The 21,564-nt window shown below is 37.8% G+C and overlaps 1 protein-coding gene across 1 annotated transcript; it reads left to right on the top strand.

The window, feature by feature from the left end:
* The first annotated feature begins 8,367 nt into the window (after window positions 1-8,367).
* LOC140159534 (cytochrome P450 2J4-like) lies at window positions 8,368-11,112 on the top strand. The gene is made up of 3 exons (XM_072183023.1): window positions 8,368-8,760; window positions 9,509-10,507; window positions 10,934-11,112. Exons 1-3 carry the CDS (start codon window positions 8,388-8,390, stop codon window positions 11,110-11,112), a joined length of 1,551 nt encoding a protein of 516 aa, XP_072039124.1. The 5' UTR covers window positions 8,368-8,387.
* The last annotated feature ends 10,452 nt before the right edge of the window (window positions 11,113-21,564 follow it).

Raw genomic sequence — 21,564 nt, 5'->3', positions numbered from 1 at the left:
ACAAGTTGAATTGAGCCAAAACAATTATTTTTGCAGCACATGGATCGACGTAATGATAATACAATTTAATATAATTTTTTTTTTTTTGGGGAGGGGGAGCAATAAGAAGATACATTTATACAGAGTGTGTACGTTTTTGCTTACTGAAACATTCCTGAGATAGGGGACCGTTCACAAACACTTGTAAGGGGGGGGGCCTGATGCAAAAAGGGGGGGGGGCCCCGAAAATTTTGACCCTCCTAAGGGGGGCCCTGAAAAAAATGACAACAAATTTTCCTGGAAAAATTGAGTTTATATGCTTTTCTATGGGGTTGACCCATAATTTTCATGTCAAAAAGGGGGCCCTGACATTTTTGAGGTCTGTAAAGGGGGGCCCCGAAAAATTTTCGCGATGAAATTGTTTTGCATCAGGCCCCCCCCCCCTTACAAGTGTTTGTGAACGGTCCCTAGTCACCTTCAATGCACTGCAGGGTTTACGTTATTAGCTTTTATTGTCCTATTGTGTCTGATCAGAACGCTGACATATTGGATACTGTTGCCAATCAATGCTCATGAAGTCGTGCGATCGACACAATAGGTATACAATACGCTGGCGAAGTTACGTCATAAATCGGATTAACTATAATAGCAATAGGTGAAAACCATTTTGATTGTACCGCGCTGCACTACAAGCAGGTTGTACTCATCACCTGTGCATGTCTGCAATCATAGATTGAATACAATGCCGCTCCTTTCAAAGATACTAATCTTACAGGTGCGAGTGAACAGCATGACACGGTTCAAGCAGAGGTACCGCGTGGATGGAAGCTGCATGGACGTAGTAGTGCAGCGCGATATAATCAAAAATTGTTTTCACCTATTGCTTTGGTATAGTTAATCCGATTATTACGTAACTTCGCCAGCGTATTAGGCGACTTCAGCGTTGGGCTGTGTGAGAACAATAGTGCCACTTCACGTGGTGCACTTACACGTAACTTATTGACAGTCACCGGCCCGGGTCACCGGCCAGGAAAGCGTTAATAGGCTGTCGGATCAGTGACCAATTTAAGGGTGGTCCTAACCCTGAAATTTTGAAACTTTTGGGGTCTCATAACTTCTAAATCCATCTGTGAGGTCAAACTTGGGCAAAAATGCTTAAGTTTTGGAGAAAACCAAAAAAACGGGTTATTGGCCCAAATTTTTGTGGTCACAGTAACAAAATATTTCTTGAACTAAACTGAGCTCAAAAAGTACTTAGAATTTTTCACAAAGTCATATCTTAAAATTCTGTCAATTAAAAAGTAACACACATGTTACACACATGTTTCCTTCAATACTCTACTCTTAACAAATGTCAGTGACCAAGCAGTTATCCAACTGACACAACACTAGCAAAATGCACTGACATTGAACAGCTTCCTGGACCCCATTATCAGCCCAATAATTGGCACTCAGCAAAAGAAATCTGTGAGAATGAGTACAAGATCCTTGCACATGTGCTAATTCCCAAAGAGTAAGTGGAACAGTGTGTAACAAGGGTGTATCTTGGGTGTAATTTTGGTTCATTTTGATTGACAGGATTTTATGACCTGACCTTGTGATTCACAAGTTGTGAAAAATTATAAGTTTCTTTTTGAGGTCAGTTTACATAAAAATATCAAGGACCCATTTATTTATTTATTTTTTTTGAATTTTTACCAACTTCTTGGTGTAATAATTAAAAAAAGAAATCATTTGCACCACCTACATGTTTCGTTATCATGGTGACACACCAAAGGGAGTTACTGCCCATTGAGTTCAACTGATGTTGACCTATTTTCCCGCGTTACTTAGGTATTTTGGCAGTGTCTTATGTGCAGAATCTGTTACTGCATTCTTGATTTCTTCTCACAGTTCCAATATGCTGGTGAAGTATCGGATTAACTACCATAGCAATAGGTGAAAACAATTTTTTAATATACCCCGCTGCACTGGTACGTTCACGCGGTACCTCTGCATTGAACCATATCATGCTGATCACTCGCACCTGTAAGATTAGTATCTTTGAAAAGACCGGTATTGTATTCAATCTATGTTGATGAATGCAACCTGCTTGTAGTGCAGCGCGATGTATTCAAAAATTGATTTCACCTATTGTTACAGTTATCCCATTATTACATCACTTCGCCAGCGTATAATTTTTGGAATTGGTTTCTCACTTCTACTCTATAGCTATCACTGATCTTTCTTTCTTTTTTCCGTAAATTTTGTTCCATGTACTTGGAGATGGTGGTAGGAAAGAAAACATATACTATGAGAATATTTAGAGAAAAAAATAACACAAACAACAATGAACATTTAATGGTATACAATTAAACAGTTATTCCTAAAGGTATGAAAAATAATTACAGACAGGGCAGGAAACGAAATGTATTAACATAAAATATAATTATAAAGAGTTATAGACGAATCCAAATACACGCATTCCTACACCTGACTAGCAGCCTTTAGTTGGGTAGCCGTCGGCTACAATGCACTCAAAATGTGAAATGATTCGGCCTTGGCGGAAATTTTAAACTGCATTCCATCACCCGTTTTACACCTTCCGCGAAAACACAGGTAGACAAAAGAATAACACAATACAGTTCCCTTCTTCGACAAAACACACAGCATGGTCTATTCGTTGTTGAAGTGACATAATAATCGGATTAACTATACGCGGTATCTATGCATTGATCCGGGGCATTGATGTACTTGCGAACAAAAGGACTATTGGTATATGAATAGATGCGACGGGATTATCTCCATTATATATATTATTAGCTATTATTCTATTAACACTCCTCGTCGTTGCATCTTCTCTAGGTGTTTGGCGGCTTTTATTTGCACAATTGGACGCTCAAAACACCAGGTTGGTGCTAGCGGCTACCCAAAGATGGCCGACCAAATCCTGACCATGACTTGGCTACTTGGATTCGTCTATAGGATTACGTGACAATGTTTGCCCAGCCTTCCAAAAATTTATCGAAAATTTGTGTTTTTAACTTGCAAGAAGCCACACACTTTAGCGTATTATAATAATATTTCAATTCTTGTTTGAAAGAAAATGATCAAATCGGGTTTCCTTTCGTTCATTTTTTATTTGTATAATGTGAAATTTTCCTAAAACAATAATTAAATTCATGAAATAATTACCATCTTTACCAAACATAATATCTCGTGGGGTCAATGTAACATGTAGATTATGGGAGGTATTTTCTGTTACATATTTTTTTTACTTTGATCCAAAAACAAAACGGAAAAGGACATTGATAAAAAGGTGGAATAACGTCTCCTTCTCTTCGTTACAAAATTATATAAAGATTGTTTTGACGTTTATTCATTTTAAACAATATTGCAATTGTTCCAAGAATTCTGTGTATTCTGTACTGAAACCATCTTATTTTTACATCATTTGTAAATTTGAAATTGAGACTGGAAATATCTTTCCATTCTGTTTTTGGTAAAATTGCACATTAACTCACTTTGCCATTTACACGTATCTGTAGAAGCTTTTAATCCGATATGCTGATTATCTATTTGTTTTCATGAATTGGAAGACATTCTTTGATGTATTACTGAGCTCAATCATTTCCTAATTACTGGAGCGTGAGGTCAGCATAGTATTTTATTAACAGAAGGTATTCTCCAAATTCATTTCCTAATGTATGTGAAAATACAATACCGGTATGACATGATGAACATAGTCATTGATGCATCAGTTTTAAAATAGACTAGGCGGTTACCATATTTGGCGGTTCTCGGCAGGGCGCGATTACCAGGCTGATGGTGACATGCCCACATGACAGTTTTTACTAATTTGACCTCAGGTGACCCCTGGCGACCCCAAAATGACCTTCCAAAAATTTGGCTCTAAATGTTGACTGTACCCACCAAGTTTCATGCCCATACGTCAGTTGTTAGTAATTTGACCTCAGATGACCCCTGGGTGACCTTGGATGACCCCAAAATGACCTAAACTTATAACTCTAAATGTTGACTGTACCCACCAAGTTTCATGCCCATATATGAGTTTTTACTAATTTGACCTCAGATGACCCGTGGTGACCTTGGATGACCCCAAAATGACCTTCAAAAATGTTGCTTTAAATGTTGACTGTACCTATCAAGTTTCATGCCCATACGACACTTTTTAGTCATTTGACCTCAGATGACCCGTGGGAGGGGACCCCGGGGTCAGATGACTTAACGAACATAAACATCTTCTTGCCAGGACAGAACTACACCCACCCACCGAGTTTGAGCCCCGTACGACCTAGTTTCATGCCCATATGACAGTTTTTAGTCATTTGACCTCAGATGACCCCTGGGAGGGGGCCCCGGGGTCGGATGACTTAACGAACATAAACATCTTCTTGCCAGGAATGACACCTGGTCAAATGACCCCTGGGAGGGGGGCCCGTGGTCGGATGACTTAACGAACATAAACATCTTCTTGCCAGGACAGAACTACACCCACCCGCCGAGTTTGAGCCCATAGGACCTAGTTTCATGCCCATATGACAGTTTTTAGTCATTTGACCTCAGATGACCCCTGGGAGGGGGCCCAGGGTCGGATGACTTAACGAACATAAACATCTTCTTGCCAGGAATGACCCTGGTCAAATGACCCCTGGGAGGGGGCCCGTGGTCGGATGACTTAACGAACATAAACATCTTCTTGCCAGGACAGAACTACACCCACCCACCGAGTTTGAGCCCCATAGGACCTAGTTTCATGCCCATATGACAGTTTTTAGTCATTTGACCTCAGATGACCCCTGGGAGGGGCCCCGGGGTCGGATGACTTAACGAACATAAACATCTTCTTGCCAGGAATGACCCCTGGTCAAATGACCCCTGGGAGGGGTGCCGTGGTCGGATGACTTAACGAACATAAACATCTTCTTGCCAGGACAGAACTACACCCACCCACCGAGTTTGAGCCCCATAGGACCTAGTTTCATGCCCATATGACAGTTTTTAGTCATTTGACCTCAAATGACCCTGGGAGGGGGCCCCGGGTCGGATGACTTAACGAACATAAACTTTTTCTTGCCAGGACAGAACTACACCCACCCACCGAGTTTGAGCCCCGTACGACCTACGACGGCCTCACATTAGCAGTCACAGACAAAACCTAAATCTACAGAATATATCCATTACTCGTCAATTTTCTTGATGTCCTTTAACATGTTTCCATAGTTAGCCATAGTTAGCCATGGGGATCTATTCTGTAGAACTGACCGGTGACTAAGTCCGCTTTATTGGGATGTCTATCGACCATCGACGAGTAATGTCCTGGGTAGCTCGCATCTTTGCAGCCACTGAAGCTAGAACGCCATCTCTTCTGGACCAGGATGTAATCTATTTGGTTCCTTACATACTGCAGTTACTGTCCATTTTCCTATACACAATACACAGTACTCTCACCATTGACGTATGACCCTCTACAAATAGTATATGTTAGAGGAATAGGGCATTACCTAGTTAACGTCACTGTGTGAACACTAACCGGCCAATATTTTTTGTACGCTCTGAAATTCTCGAAAATATAGTTTTGTAACATGTCCTAAATTTGAGCTAATTTAGATGTTTGGAAATATTCGTACTTTAGTGTTTTAGTAAGGAAGGGCACGGCATGGCCTGCAAAATACCCTGTCTAAATCGAATGCAACTTTTAGTGACTATCACTCATTTTGTGACGGATATTTTTTGTACTTGCTGTCAATCAAGAATAATGTATACATTACATGTAGGCTAAAAACTGAGTAGGTGGGGCATCTGTAAATGGTCATACTTCCCTGATATGTAAATGACAGATAACAGCAAAAACAGCTCCTAAATCTGTCCATAACTTTGATCAGTGGAGAGAGTCAGGGGATTTCAAGTGGGTGATTATTGATTGGCAAGTGACATATATGGGCATAAGTGCAGCCCACCATTCAATGTAAAGGATGGACTAGACTTTATCGATTGATTTTGCTGGAGTAATTTCCTGTTAACCAGGTTTAAGTACTGCAAAGGTCGAATCATGTTTGCTGTGCAGCATAACTGTACTATGATGTAATGATCTGTGTTGATGACCATGTGTAGAGCCTCCTTGAATGTTGCTTGAAGGAGGTATTTAGGGTGATTAGATGGTTTTCCTGGCAGAAATCAATTGGCAATTCTCCTCTTTCGTTCTGCTCTCCTAAGCCACAATTTTCCATCAAATTACTTTTGGTACTTTTCCCTCCAACTTTCGCATTGAAATCTCCTGTGACGATGTCTCTCTTGTTGATGTCATCTATCGCCTTCTGGAGATCATCATAGACAGTCTTGATTTCTTCTTTTGTTGATGTTGAAGTAGGTGCATTATAGGCTTGAACCACAGAAATATTCATTGTCTGCCTTGTCATGCTTGTAGGCGAATGATGATCTCTCATTAACCGGATTTTACCCAAGAACACATCTGGCAACATCTGAATTCGCTATGAAAGCAACACCATGTTCTATTCTGACGTCCTTTCAAGAGTAGTAAACTACATGGTTGCTGCATGGGTGTGGTGAAGTGGCCATTTTTTACATGTCTTCTTTAGCAGGGGGTGTCATTAATATCTGGAATAGCCCATTATGTGCTGAAGGATTACTGATGTGTGATTCCCCGGATATGTCATGTAATAAAGTCCGTCTTATGGGAGCGCAATTTCCTCACTTTTTCTAAAAGGTGGCCCACAATGTGCCCACGATTGGGTATATTGTTTAGTTCTGCCGATTTCTGGTCATGATATGCCAACTAATCAGGGTTATCAACTCTCACGAGATCGGCGTGAGTCTCATGCATTCACGAATTTTGGACAATTTTTTAACGCGAAGTCTTACGCATAATTGCAGTGAAATCTCACGCATTGTAGTGAAATCTCACGCATTGTAGTGGAATCTCACGCGTTGATAAAATAAGCCTATAGTTCGAGAAAACAATTGATCCCCTACTTCTTAGATTCTCGAGCGCCCTGGCTATAAAAAAAATTCTGGGATCAACAATTAACAAACATTTCTGTCCGGGACGACGCCCTACAGTGGTCAAGGGCAAAGGCAAAGTGTCCAAAAGTCCAAATTGGTGAATGTGAAATTTTTAACTTATTTAACTTGCTTCAGGAAGAAAACATCATAAAGAATATTTTTCTACCATCATTTTTTTTGTGATTTTTGATAGTGTCATATTTACCCCCGTGAACATGAAAAAGCACAAATTCTGCTCTTACCCATAAATAACCAAATTAGAATATAAATTTCAACTTATACTTTGAGATTTAATTTAGGAGTTAGGGTCAGTCAATTTGGTCCAAAACTCTCAAAAATGAGGGTTTTTTTTGATAACATTAGCATTTTAGTTAGGATTTCCACCGATTTCCTCCAAAATTTTAATATGAACATTTTGACCAAAGTCTAATCTTTCCACTGATACTAAAGGAATTTGCGACTATTTGCGACTCTACTTGACAGGCCATCTTTTATGTGTCCTATATGTTTCTTTTTTTGGGGGGTACTCGAGAACTTTAGCTTCGAATTTGTACACGATACGATATTGTTTAAAGGCGAGTATACGAATAAAGAAAAATCCTTGAACGGTAGCCATTTTGGGTTAAATTTGGTTAAGAAAATATTTTAGGTAAAAGTATATGAAACAACCTATATCTAACCAAAGCTGGGTTGTCCCCTTTAAACCGTACACAAAATAAATAAAAAGACTTTCGATTGTTCCTTATACCTTGAAAAAACACCAAATGATCACAGCGGCAAAATTACACATTAATATTAAGCAAAGTTCATGTACAATGAAACAACGCAAAGGTAAATATTTTGAAAATGTGCTTGATTTATTGTTGTTAATGAGTTATGAACGTTTTACAAAAGTGTTGTTGTTGTTGTTGTTGTTGTTGTTGTTTTTGTTCCAGCCCTCTTTACAACATAACTCAAGACGGAATCTGAGATATTTGAATTCTTCTACACGCTCCCTATGAAATGATTAATGCAATTTTTGCCAAAGCTCACTATCATTCGCAAGATGCTGTGAACTACAAAGTGTAAAATAGTTGCTAACCTTGTACAACTCATATAACATGTCACTAAAGCAGGTAATGTGTGTTGGCCTTCTTCTATTGTATTTGTTCATCAGTGTATGAAACACAAATAAATTATTCATACAGTTACGTAATCAGTCGATATTGCGGACACTCTTCACTGGTAAACCACCAAAATTCGTGATACTTTTGCGTTGGAAAAGAAACCACGTGAATAGAGTGCCCTCTCAAGCTTATGACAATTTGTATTTCGGTACTTGGTAGTAGATATCAATATTTTCTTCTAATTATTTTGGCATTGAGTGTCTCCTGGACTCCCCAACGATGGCAGGGTATGCAGATATCGTCATTCCATTCATCAACACACAAACAATCTTTGTCATCGTCCTACTGCTCGCACTGTCATTTTATATCTTGAAACAGCAGAAGCAGAATTTGCCACCAGGACCCAGGAGTCTCCCCCTCATCGGCAGTCTTCCTAGCCTTGCGTTCAGTCTCTACCGCACAGGATGTGAACCAGAGACACTGTTTGGCATTATGGCGAAGCAATATGGCGATGATGTGATAAGTTTTAGTGTTGGGAAGAAAGTGATAGTGATATTAAATGGATGTAAGGTTATCAAAGAAGCATATCAAAATCCTCATATGAATGATCGGCCTACTAGCCCAGTACTCGAGGAACTGGATCTTGATCAAGGTGAAAACTCAATATATGCATACATGTATTTGAACAAGTAGACCTACTATTAGTCCGTGGTTGAATTTTGCCCAAACATTCGAAATCGTCTCGAGACCTAAAAATCCAAGAACGCCAAAAGTCGGAAGTTTTCTCATGATTTCAACTATAACACATCATTTCTAATCAAGATAATTACCTGCTTGACGTGAGACACTGCCGAATGGTGGTGTCGATCCAGACAGAAATGTTTGTGAAACTGGATTTTTTTTAATAGCCAGGGTGCTCGAAAATCTAAAAAGTAGGGGGGGTCAATTTTTCTCGAACTATATTTAATCAATGCGTGAGATTTCACTGCAATGCATGAGACTACCTTCAGTACCTTGGCGTGAAAAAATGTCCAAAATCGTGAATACGTGAGACTGACGCCGATCTCGTAAGAGTTAATAACCCTGATAAGTTGGCAAATCATGGCCAGAATTCGAATCGGCACTGAGAACAAGATATCCAATTGTGGGCACCTTGTGGGTCACCTTTCAAAAAGGTGAGAAATTGTGCTCCCCGTTAGACGGAAACATGCCCGGGGAATCATTAGTTCTCATCCTTCAGCACATTAGGCAAAGGAGGAAGTTTTATACAAATAGATTTTAGTGACGAAATTGACGCGGTAATCTTACGAAATCTGGTAAAGTAATTCGTGATTTCATGGATTAAAAAACAATAAAAAACAAAACAACAGTTTAAGTTTTTGATTTATTACATTACACAGGTGTAGTCTTCGCTTCCGGAAAATCATGGAAATATCAACGAGCCCTCACTATGAGCGCATTTCGAAACTTTGGTGTTGGAAGAAGTAAGTTTGAAGGAAACATAACTGAAGAAGCAAAAACTCTGATCCATGCAATGCGCCAGTACAATGAGAAGCCATTTCACCCGTTTATTCTGATCGGCAACTGTGTAGCCAATGTCATTTGCTCCGTCATTTTTGGACAACGATATGAGCATTCTGATCCTGACTTCAAGCATCTTCTGCACATAACAAGCGAAAATGCAAACAAAATTGGATCTGGAGCTTTTGTTTTGTTTGTACGTATTCTTCGGTATATTTTCCACGGACTCTATAAAGCAATACTGACAAATTTTCTGTCTTTTAAAACTTTTGTCAATGGCATAGTCGCTGAACATAGGCATAAATTTCATAAGAACAATATAAATGATCTTATGGACGTGTTTTTGAATGAAATTGAAAAGAGCACCGAGAACACCCTAGCAGACGACAGTGGTTGCACACCACCCGATACCAACAATCGGGCGGATTTCATTCACGAAAAATCTCTCATGGCAACAGCAGTTGGACTTTTCCTAGCAGGAACAGAAACATCAGCAACAGTATTACGTTGGGCCTTGCTATACATGATGACGTACCCAGAGATTCAGGCTAAAGTTCAACAAGAATTGGACTTGGTTGTTGGGCGTTCACGTATGCCTAAGTGGGCTGACAGATTAATCCTACCATATACTGAAGCTGTACTTCTGGCGATACAACGTATACGAAGAGTTGTGCCATTGGGAGTACCTCATGTAGCAGCCAAAGACACAAAAATAGGTGACTATGATGTGCCTAAAGGTTCAATTATTGTGTCTAATCTTTGGGCGGTTCACAACGATCCAAATATTTGGACCGAACCTGATCAGTTCAGACCAGAAAGGTTTTTAGATGAAGACGGAAAGTTGCGTCATCGTGAAGAATTTATTCCATTCAGTGCAGGTGAGTTCAATGTGTAACATAAATAATAACATACTCAAAAATTCATTATGTAGCAATATTACGAAAATAGTGATAAACTTTGCTGCAAACTATGAATAAACGTAGACTTATTAGTGAAATGAAAAAGTTTATATTATGAAAATAATAGTGATAAAATGTACAGCAATCTATGAATAAACGTGGCCTAATATATAATAGTGTCTGCTTATTAGTACACAACTACAGAAAAAGTTTAGTGTGCAGACCACCAATTAAATGTTCCATTGAAAAGCCGAAAAATTAACCTTTTCACATTTACTTAAATGGATAACACACATCCGTAAGATAGTGGCAATAAATTACAATAATTTATTCTGCTTGATGAAGTAACATCTTTTTTAGTTGCATGTATAATATTCTTCTTTTCCAATACATCTCTCGTTGCAGGCCATCGGGTATGCTTGGGAGAGAATCTGGCAAAGATGGAGATATTCATTTTCTTCACATATATCTTCCATACATTTACCATCAAGAATCCATACAACAAACCGTATTCTTTGAAAGGTGTAAGCGGAGTTACTTTCAGCCCAACAGACTTTGAAATTGTTGCAGAAATCAGAGATTAATTCCTTAGCTTCTTATGCTATAGATAAGTTGACTTCTGACGTCAATGTCTGGCAGTATGCGCACACATCATCACAATTTCCATTGTTTTTTGCCTGCCAGTATGCACGCGCATCATATTTTGTTCAGGGCTCATGTTTTTAAAACTCCCACCACATCACAATAAGGCTATTGAACAGTGTAGTAGCTGCATTCTGTTCACTCAAGCATATCGATATACCAGTCCTTTGCCTTTGTTGATAAACATTACGGTCAACTCATCTATATGATAGATGCTACTATCCACATCAATAATATTCAAATAGTCTCTTGATGTAGAAGTCCAAATAACTTCCAAATAACTTGACGAGTCATTTTGTTATTCACCATATATCTAGGTACAACCATAGATTATCTAAATAAATGATCTATGATACAACAGGTAATTTACCAAGAAGAGTATGTTATGTTGCCTTGAAACATTAGGACTTTAAAAAGCATTTTGTGTTATAAGTTAACAGATTTTGTTTTAACAAGTATTCACTGCACTAATACTGTAGTAATCGCATCTATTTTTAAACTTGGAATTAGGACATACGTATTCTTTCTGACGAAGTTCAGGCAAGACACATAAAAAACACCACAAACATTGTTATCACTTTCATACTGTCACATTTTTATTTGCCATACATGGAAGATTAATAGTATCTGTACATGAAATGAATGCTCAACTAAATACTGGAGAAAATAAAAAAGATTTGATGAATTATAAATTCAGAGAAGTCAAAGAAACTTAAAATGTGTTCATTGTACAAATAAAAAATGTCATATTTGAGGCACAACAAAAATTCACAAATAAATAGTGGCAAAAATTTAATAATAAATGTAATTTGTGTAAATTGAAATTAATGAGCCTATGTAAAATAAAGTGGTTCAATATTTGTGTATTTATATCTGCAAGTTCAAAATAGATCTATAAAGTTAACACTTAAGCCTACAGATTTACTGCAGCTATATGATCTGTAATTGCATTGACAAAATCCCAGGTTGATAAACAAAATGAAGATGGATTGGGCAATTCCATTTGAAATCCATACTACCCCTGTGGAAGATTTTGGAAACATGTTCCACAGAGGGAGTATCAATTTTAAATGGAATAAGTACATTAGGCAGATCCATTTGAATTTCATACACCCTCTTGAGAAAGATTCAACCTGAATCTTCCACTGAGGGAGGCCGAATTTCAAAAGGAGCTGCTAATGTGTTTATTCCACTTGAAAATCATACTCCCCTTGTGGAAGATATTTCCAAAATCTTCCACAGGGGTAGTATGGATTTCAGTTGGAATTGCCCATTGTTCCAATGACAAAACAAGCACCAAACAGATCCAAGGACATCAACTGGAATCTGCCATGCTGGGATTGTTACTCATTGGGACTAAAAATTGAGTACCTCTAGCATTTTTTTGGCAAAGGAGTGAACTAATTGATCAATTTTATATGTAAGGGTGTTACAAATGACGGTGCATGTATCGCTTGGTGCATGATATCAGTATGACATAATTACATGCACGTCGCAAACAAGAATGCACCAAAAGAATCAAGTTGAGTACATGGCAAACTCTGGAGGTACACTTTTTCACCACCATGAGTGAAATACATACAGGCCATTGTTATCAAATAGAACTTTTTTTTTTTACCATACAAGATATACCTGAAAAATATATAGTCATTGGGCGGGAAAAACCTCATATGTTCTTTTAGCCCTTGAACATGAATAAAGCCTTGTAGGTGTAGACTTTATATTGAAGAGGTTACTTCATTCATGTTCAAGGGCCAAAATTACATGCAGGAAACACCTCATATTTACTTTTGGCCCTTGAAAATGGATAAAGCCTTGTAGGTGTAGACTTTATATTGAATGGTTTGCTTCATCCATGTTCAAGGGCCAAAAGTACATATGAGGTTTTTCCCGCCCAGTGACGATATGAAAAATATCCTTAGATCTGTATTATTGTGCATAGGTGTGTACCAGTAGACAAAGACACACACTCACATTTCACATTTAAACCATGGGCCACTTTGAATGGGGGAATGTCCTCAGTTTCTGGACGTCCTCTACACCAACAAAATGGCGGAAAACGTCCTCGCTATGTCGATCGAGTACGGATTCAGACGACCACGGTTGCATAGTCCTAAATGGCATCCACACGTTTAGAGGCGATTACATGTGGGTGTGTGTACCGGGTGTGTGTGTTAACCAAAGAGATGCACACTATTGTCTCATTTCGTGAACAAAGGCCCACACAGTATTGTTACCTTGCGATTGCTTTATAATTGTTCACCCAACTGAAACTATAATACCAGCTCATTGCTCATTGCACAGGTAAAACAGAAACATGTGTAGTGTGGATTTAACCAGAGAAGATCTGATGTAACATAGTTGAGCTGTTTTCAATGAGTGTTATCTTGGTTTAATAGCTTTTAATGAGGTTTAAGTCCTGCAAAGGTCGTGGTGAATTCTACTGTAGACATGACTACATCATGTACAGCTTCAGTACATGGTAGGATTAATCTATCAGCCCATTTAGGCATACGCGAACGCCCAATAACAGAGTCTAATTCTTGTTGAACTTTAGCCTGAATCTCTGGGTGAATCATCATGTATAGCAAGGCCCACTGTTGCTGATGTCTCTGTTCCTGCTAGGTAAAGTCCAATTGCTGTTGACGTGAGAGAATTTTCGTGAATAAAATTCACACGGTCATTGGCATCGGGCGTTGTGGAACCACAGTCGTATGTTGGGGTGTTCTTGGTGTTCTTTTCCATCTCATTCAAAAACACGTCCATGGAATCATTTATATTGCTCTTATGAAATTTACGCCTATGTTCAGCGAGTATGCCATTGACAAAAGTTTTAAAAGATAAAAAAATTTTCTTTTTGCATTGGGCTATTCCAGAAATTAGAGGCACCCCCCCCCCCTAAAGAAGACACGGGATTCCCAAAATTTTTCACCATTTTTTGCTCTGGGAATTTCCACAAAACAAAGGGTCAATATTTTCACAACCCTAAAGAAGACATGGGAATTCCCATGAAAAAGACACCTTTTTATTTTAGGCTTGGGAATTCCCAAAAATTTGGCAAGATCACAGCGGCAAAATTACACATTAATATTAAGCGAAGTTCATGTACAATGAAACAACGCAAAGGTAAATATTTTGAAAATGTGCTTGATTTATTGTTGTTAATGAGTTATGTACGTTTTACAAAAGTGTTGTTGTTGTTGTTGTTCCAGCCCTCTTTACAACATAACTCAAGACAGGACCTACAAAGTATATCTGTGATATTTGAATTCTTCTACACGCTCCCTATGAAATGATTAATGCAATTTTTGCCAAAGCTCGATCATTCCCAAGATGTGAACTACCAAGTTTTAAATAGTTGCTAACCTTGTACAACTCATATAACATGTCACTAAAGCAGGTAATGTGTGTTGGCCTTCTTCTATTGTATTTGTTCATCAGTGTATGAGACTGAAACTCCGCGGTATTAGGGCGTAGTTCATTGAACTCATCGGACTTGCTATTGCAAGTCCTTTCATAATATGCACCGAGGGGTTGGGGCGATTGCATTCATTGAAAAAAAACCACAAATAAATTATTCATACAGTTACGTAATCAGTCGATATTGCGGACACTCTTCACTCGGAAACCACCAAAATTCGTGATACTTTTGCGTTGGAAAAGAACCCACGTGAATAGAGTGCCCTCTCAAGCTTATGACAATTTGTATTTCGGTACTTGGTAGTAGATATCAAATGCAAATATTTTCTTCTAATTATTTTGGCATTGAGTGTCTCCTGGACTCCCCAAAGATGGCAGGGTTTGCAGATATCGTCATTCCATTCATCAACACACAAACAATCTTTGTCATCGTCATCCTGCTCGCACTGTCATTTTGTATCTTGAAACAACAGAAGCAGAATTTGCCACCAGGACCCAGGAGTCTCCCTCTCATCGGCAGTCTTCCAAGCCTTGCGTTCAGTCTCTACCGCACAGGCTGTGAACCAGAGACACTGTTTGGCATTACGGCGAAGCAATATGGCGATAATGTGATAAGTTTTAGTGTTGGGAAAAAGGTGATAGTGATCTTAAATGGATGTAAGGTTATCAAAGAAGCATATCAAAATCCTGATATGAATGATCGGCCTACAAGCGCAGTACTCGAGGAACTGGATCTTGATCAAGGTGAAAACTCAATATATGCATACCCCGGGATGCATACATGTATTTGAACAAGTAGACCTACTATTAGTCCGTGGTTGAATTTTGGATCGCCTCCCCAACAAAAACATCTTTTTTTTTGTTGCAAAAAGTGGTAATGAAAAAAAAAAAAAATGCCGATAGCTTTTGAAAACCTTCCTTTTAAATGTATGATTTTGTAATTCTATTACCTTTGCGTTGTTTCGTTGTACATATGTTTTGCTTTATTATTATCTAATGTTGTCGCTGTGATCGTTTGGTGTTTTCAGTTCAAAGGATAACTGGTTTTTTTATGGAGAACCTTTTGTCAACAGTAGAATGTTTGTTTATTGAATTAGTTCAAGTGTTCTGATGCTTTTGTGTTGAAGGACAAATTAATCAGGGTTGCCAAACCTGTGGTTTGGTAGCCCAAATGGGTGATTTGAAGATTATCCCTGAGACTTTCGACAATTTCCTGTCCCATAGGAACTGCAGATGGTTAAGAGAAAAATGTGTGACTTTTCAGCAATGCAGGTGCAAGTCTGGTAAGGCTAAGCATTTGGATGTCTTGGAGGCCTACATTTATTTAACTAAGGGACTGTGCTGTGCAAAATATTTAGGCCCATGTTGAACGTAAGTGTCCTACAAAATTATAAATTTATTTTGATTGTTCTGAGACTGCACTTCAAATTGCGCTGCATCAGGTGAAATTGCACCACAACTTTCAAAATGGGGTGCACCCCAAGGTAAAAAAATAACTCAAACATTGAAATTGCAGCCGGACTTCTCAATTGTAATTCTAAATGACAATATCCTCTCACCTCATTAATCACATGAAATAGAACATTATAAAAAATTATATAAAATATTAGTACCGCAAAAGACAGTGACCGCGAAAGACGGTGACGGCGACGGTGACTGATAGTTTGTTTAATTGCCCAAACATTTGAAATCGTCTCGAGACCTAAAAATCCAAGAACGAAAAGTCGGAAGTTTTCTCATGATTTCAACTATAACACATCATTTCTAATCAAGATAATTACCTGCTTGACGTATATTTGTATATTTGTGAGTTTATGGATTTAAAAAAAGCAGTTTACATTTTTATTTTATTACATTACACAGGTGTAGTCTTCGCTTCCGGAAAATCATGGAAATATCAACGAGCCCTCACAATGAGCGCATTTCGAAACTTTGGTGTCGGAAGAAGCAAATTTGAAGGAAACATAACTGAAGAAGCAAAAACTCTGATCAATGCAATGCGCCAGTATAATGAGAAGCCCTTTCACCCGTTTATTCTGATCGGCAACTGTGTAGCCAATGTCATTTGCTCCGTCATTTTTGGACAACGATATGAACATTGTGATCCTGAGTTCAAGCATCTTCTGCACTTAACAAACGATCTTGCCAAAAAAATGGGATCTGGAGGTTTTGTTTTGTTTGTACGGATTTTTCGGTATATCTTCCACGGACTTTATAAAGAAATAGGGACAAATTTTCTGTCTTTTAAAATTTTTGTCAATGGCATAGTCGCTGAACATAGGCGTAAATTTCATAAGAGCAATATAAATGATTTCATGGACGTGTTTTTGAATGAAATTGAAAAGAACACCGAGAACACCCTAGCAGACGACAGTGGTTGCACACCACCCGATACCAACGATCGGGCGGATTTCATTCACGAAAAATCTCTCACGGCAACAGCAGTTGGGCTTTTCCTAGCAGGAACAGAGACATCAGCAACAGTATTACGTTGGGCCTTGCTATACATGATGACGTACCCAGAGATTCAGGCTAAAGTTCAACAAGAATTGGACTTGGTTGCTGGGCGTTCACGAATGCCTAAATGGGCTGATAGATTAACCCTACTATATACTGAAGCTGTACTACTGGAAATACAACGTATACGAACAGTTGTGCCATTGGGTGTGCCTCATGTAGCAGCCAAAGACACAAAAATAGGTGACTATGATGTGCCTTAAGGTTCCCTTATTGTGTCTAATCTTTGGGCGGTTCACAACGATCCAAATATTTGGACCGAACCTGATCAGTTCAGACCAGAAAGGTTTTTAGATGAAGACGGAAAGTTGCGTCATCGTGAAGAATTTATTCCATTCAGTGCAGGTGAGTTCAATGTGTAACATAAGTAATAACATTCTCAATAATTCATTATGTAGCAATATTACGAAAATAGTAGTGACAATATTTGCTGCAGGCTATGAATAAACATATAATAGTGTTTGCTTATTAGTACACAACTACAGAAAATTAAAAGTTTAGGTTGCAGACCACCAATTAAATGTTACCTTGAAAAGCAGAAAAATTTATCTTTTCACATATATTTAAATGGGCAATACGCATCCGTAAGATAGTGGCAATAAATTACAATAATTTGTTGTGCTTGAAGAAGTAACATCCTTTTTAGTTGCATATTTAATATTCTTCTTTTCCTATGCATCTCTCGTTGTAGGCCATCGGGTATGTTTAGGAGAGAATCTGGCAAAGATGGAGATGTTCATTTTCTTCACATATATCTTCCATAGATTTACCATCAAGAATCCTTACAACAAACCGTATTCTGTGAAAGGTGTAAGTGGGGTTACTTTCAGCCCAACCGACTTTGAAATTGTTGCAGAAATCAGAGATTAGTTCCTTGGGCTTCGTATGCTATAGATGAGTTGACTCCTGACGTCAATGCCTGGCAGTATGCGCACGCATCATCACAATTTCCATTGTTTTTGCCTGCCAGTATGCACGCGCATCATATTTTGTTCAGGGCTCGTGTTTTTAAAACTCCCACATCACAATAAGGCTATTGAACAGTGTAGTAGCTGCATTGGGTTCACTCAAGCATATCGATATACCAGTCCTTTGCCTTTGTTGATAAAAATTGCAGTCAACTCATCTATATAATATGATAGATGCTAAAATGCTACTATCCACATCAATAATATTTAAATATTCTCTTGATGCAGCAGTCCAAATAACTCGAAGAGTCATTTTGTTATTCACCATATATCTAGGTACAACCATAGATAATCTAAATAAATGATCTGATACAACAGGTAATTTACCAAGAAGAGTATGTTATGTTGCCTTGAAACATTAAGACTTTAAAAAGCATTTTGTGTTAAGGGGTGGGGTATGAACATTTGGACAGTATTTATTGTGGGACATTAGAGCACATCAGACATATCGAATTGCATTCTGAATACGAAGAATGTCCTTCTGATATCAAGTAATTTTGATTTTTTGAAATTCGCAATGTAATACACATTTTATGGCAAATCATTAAAAATTGATATTTAACAGTACTCGAAGAAAACTTTATAAATCTGATGATTTATACTTAGAGTGTATGTAGGTGGGATGAAAAGCCGACGATCAATTGAAAATTTTGACCTTTTGTATTGAAGATATGGATTTTTTCCCAAAACACCAAAAAAATTAGGTCTTTGGGGGAAAAAAATCCATATCTTCAATATGAAAGATCAAAATTTTCAATTGATCGTCGGCTTTTTCTACCAGCTACATACACTTTAAGAACATATCATTAGATTTATAAAATTTACTTCGAGGACTGTTATATATCAAAATTTGATATCAGAAAGACATTCTTCATATTCAGAATGCAATTCGATATCATGTCTGATGTGCTCTCATGTCCCACAAAAAATACTGTCGAAACGCTTAAAACGCTCATTCCAGATCCCTTAACAGATTTTGTTTTAACAAGTATTCACTGCACTAATACTGTAGTAATCGCATCTATTTTTAAACTTGGAATTAGGACATACGTATTCTTTCTGACGAAGTTCAGGCAAGACACACTAAAACAACAACACACAAACATTATTATCACTTTCATACTGTCACATTTTTATTTGCCATACATGGAAGATTAATAGTATCTGTACATGAAATGAGTGCTCAACTAAATACTGGAGAAAATAAAAAAGATTTGATGAATTATAAATTCAGAGAAGTCAAAGAAACTTAAAATGTGTTCATTGTACAAATAAAAAATGTCATATTTGAGGCACAACAAAAAATTCATAAATAAATAGTGGCATAAATTGTAACTGTAATTTGTGTAAATTGAAATTAATGAGCCTATGTAAAATAAAGTGGTTCAATATTTGTGTATTTATATCTGCAAGTTCAAATTAGATCTATAAAGTTAACACTTAAGCATACACATTTACTGCAGCTGTATGATCTATGGTTGCATTGACAAAACCCAAGGTTGATAAGCAAAATGAAGATGGCTTGGGCAATTCCAATTGAAACCCCTGTGGAAGATTATGGAAGCATGTTCCACAGAGGGAGTATGAATTTTAAATGGAATAAGTACATTAGGCAGATCCATTTGAATTTCATACACCCTCTTGAGAAAGATTCAACCTGAATCTTCCACAGAGGGAGGCTGAATTTCAAAAGGAGCTGCTAATGTGTTTATTCCACTTGAAAATCATACTCCCCCTGTGGAAGATATTTCCAAAATCTTCCACAGGGGTAGTATGGATTTCAGTTGGAAATGCCCATTGTTCCAATGACAAAACAAGCCCCAAACAGATCCAAGGACATCAAAGAAATACTGGAATCCGCCATGTTGGGATTGTTACTCATAGGGACTAAAAATTGAGTACCTCTAGTATTTTTTGGCAAAGGAGTGAACTAATTTATCAATATTTATATATAAGGGTGTTACAAATGTCGCTGCATGTATCGCTTGGTGCATGATATCAGTATGACATAATTACATGCACATCGCAATCAAGAATGCACCAAAAGAATCAAGTTGAGTACATGGTACACTTTTTCACCACTGTGAGTGAAATGAATACAGGCCATTGTTATCAAATAGAACAGTTTTTTTTTACCATACAAGATATACCTGAAAAATATATGAAAAAATATCCTTAGATCTGTATTGTTGTGCGTAGGTGTTTGCCAGTAGACAAAGACACACACTCACACTTCACATTTAAACCATGGACCACTTTGAATGGGGAATGTCCTCAGTTTCTGGAGGTCTGTAAACGACCGCAAATGCATGTCTAATGCATTTGCGAAATACGTCCTCTAACCAACAAAATGGCGGAAAACGTCCTCGCTATGTCGATCGAGTACGAATTCAGAGGACCACGGTTGCATAGTCCTAAATGGCATCCACACGTTTAGAGGTGATTACATGTGGGTGTGTGTGTTAACCAAAGAAATTGGACTTGAAAGACTCCATCATATTTGTGAGTCACTCGATTAGGGCAAAATAGTGCAACTCTGGATTATTTCATCATCTTGCAACATCATTTTATGTAGTGCCGACAGCTCTTGCTAAGCGCCACATGAGCAAACATTTGTAATATTCAAGCTTGAAAATGCTAATTAGATTTCAGGCTTTTGCAGATAAAACAGGAGGTACACCATTTTGGTCTCTATGCATGACAAACCAGTATGGCCGATCATATATTGTATTGTATTCAGAGTCCAGACTCCTTCCACCTCTTTGATAATAACTAATATCAGACCTTTTCTCTTGTTATATGTTAGTGAAGTAGGCTAACATGTAAATTAAAAATATTTCTTTAACAAAGAATATAATATAATGCCCTTGATATTTTACGGGTCTGCCTCACCATACTGCTTCCAAATGAAATACAAATTATGGAATGCACATCAATATTTGAGGAATACCTAAATTGAAATAACATTCAAACTTATTCCATAAAGTAATTTTTTAGTACTTCCATGGTCCGGTAAGCACTGGTGACTGGCAAACACATAGAAGTGGAGAGGTCTCCTTCCCATCTACGTGCTGATGACCAACTGCCTTCAAGACTGTTGATCAGCCCATCAGCGTGATTGTTTATCACTTCTGTGTTTATGATCATGTACGCTTGGTGCACGACACATACCATGGAAGTAATAATAAATTTACATAAGTGTTTTATAGTTCACTGACCCTGCTTCTGGAAATTGTTATTAAATACACAATCATACCTATTTTGTGGAAACATTGCCTGCATAATGTACACAAAAGTTATAAAAATCAAAATTTCCACAAAATTGAAAGTTAACACAATAATCAAGTTATTTTTCCTACTGTACATGTGACAATTCATTGAAGATCAATTTTGACAAAAAAATCAAATTGTGACCCAACATGACTAAATGAGATAATGCTCTAAAACCAAGCTGATTTGTGTCCTATCCTGTCCAGTGGAATTGGGCTA

The sequence above is a fragment of the Amphiura filiformis genome, chromosome 8 (genome assembly GCF_039555335.1).
Source record: "Amphiura filiformis chromosome 8, Afil_fr2py, whole genome shotgun sequence".
Classification (NCBI taxonomy): domain Eukaryota; kingdom Metazoa; phylum Echinodermata; class Ophiuroidea; order Amphilepidida; family Amphiuridae; genus Amphiura; species Amphiura filiformis.
Note: the sequence above shows the minus strand (reverse complement) of the source record. Positions and strands in the feature narration are given on the sequence as shown.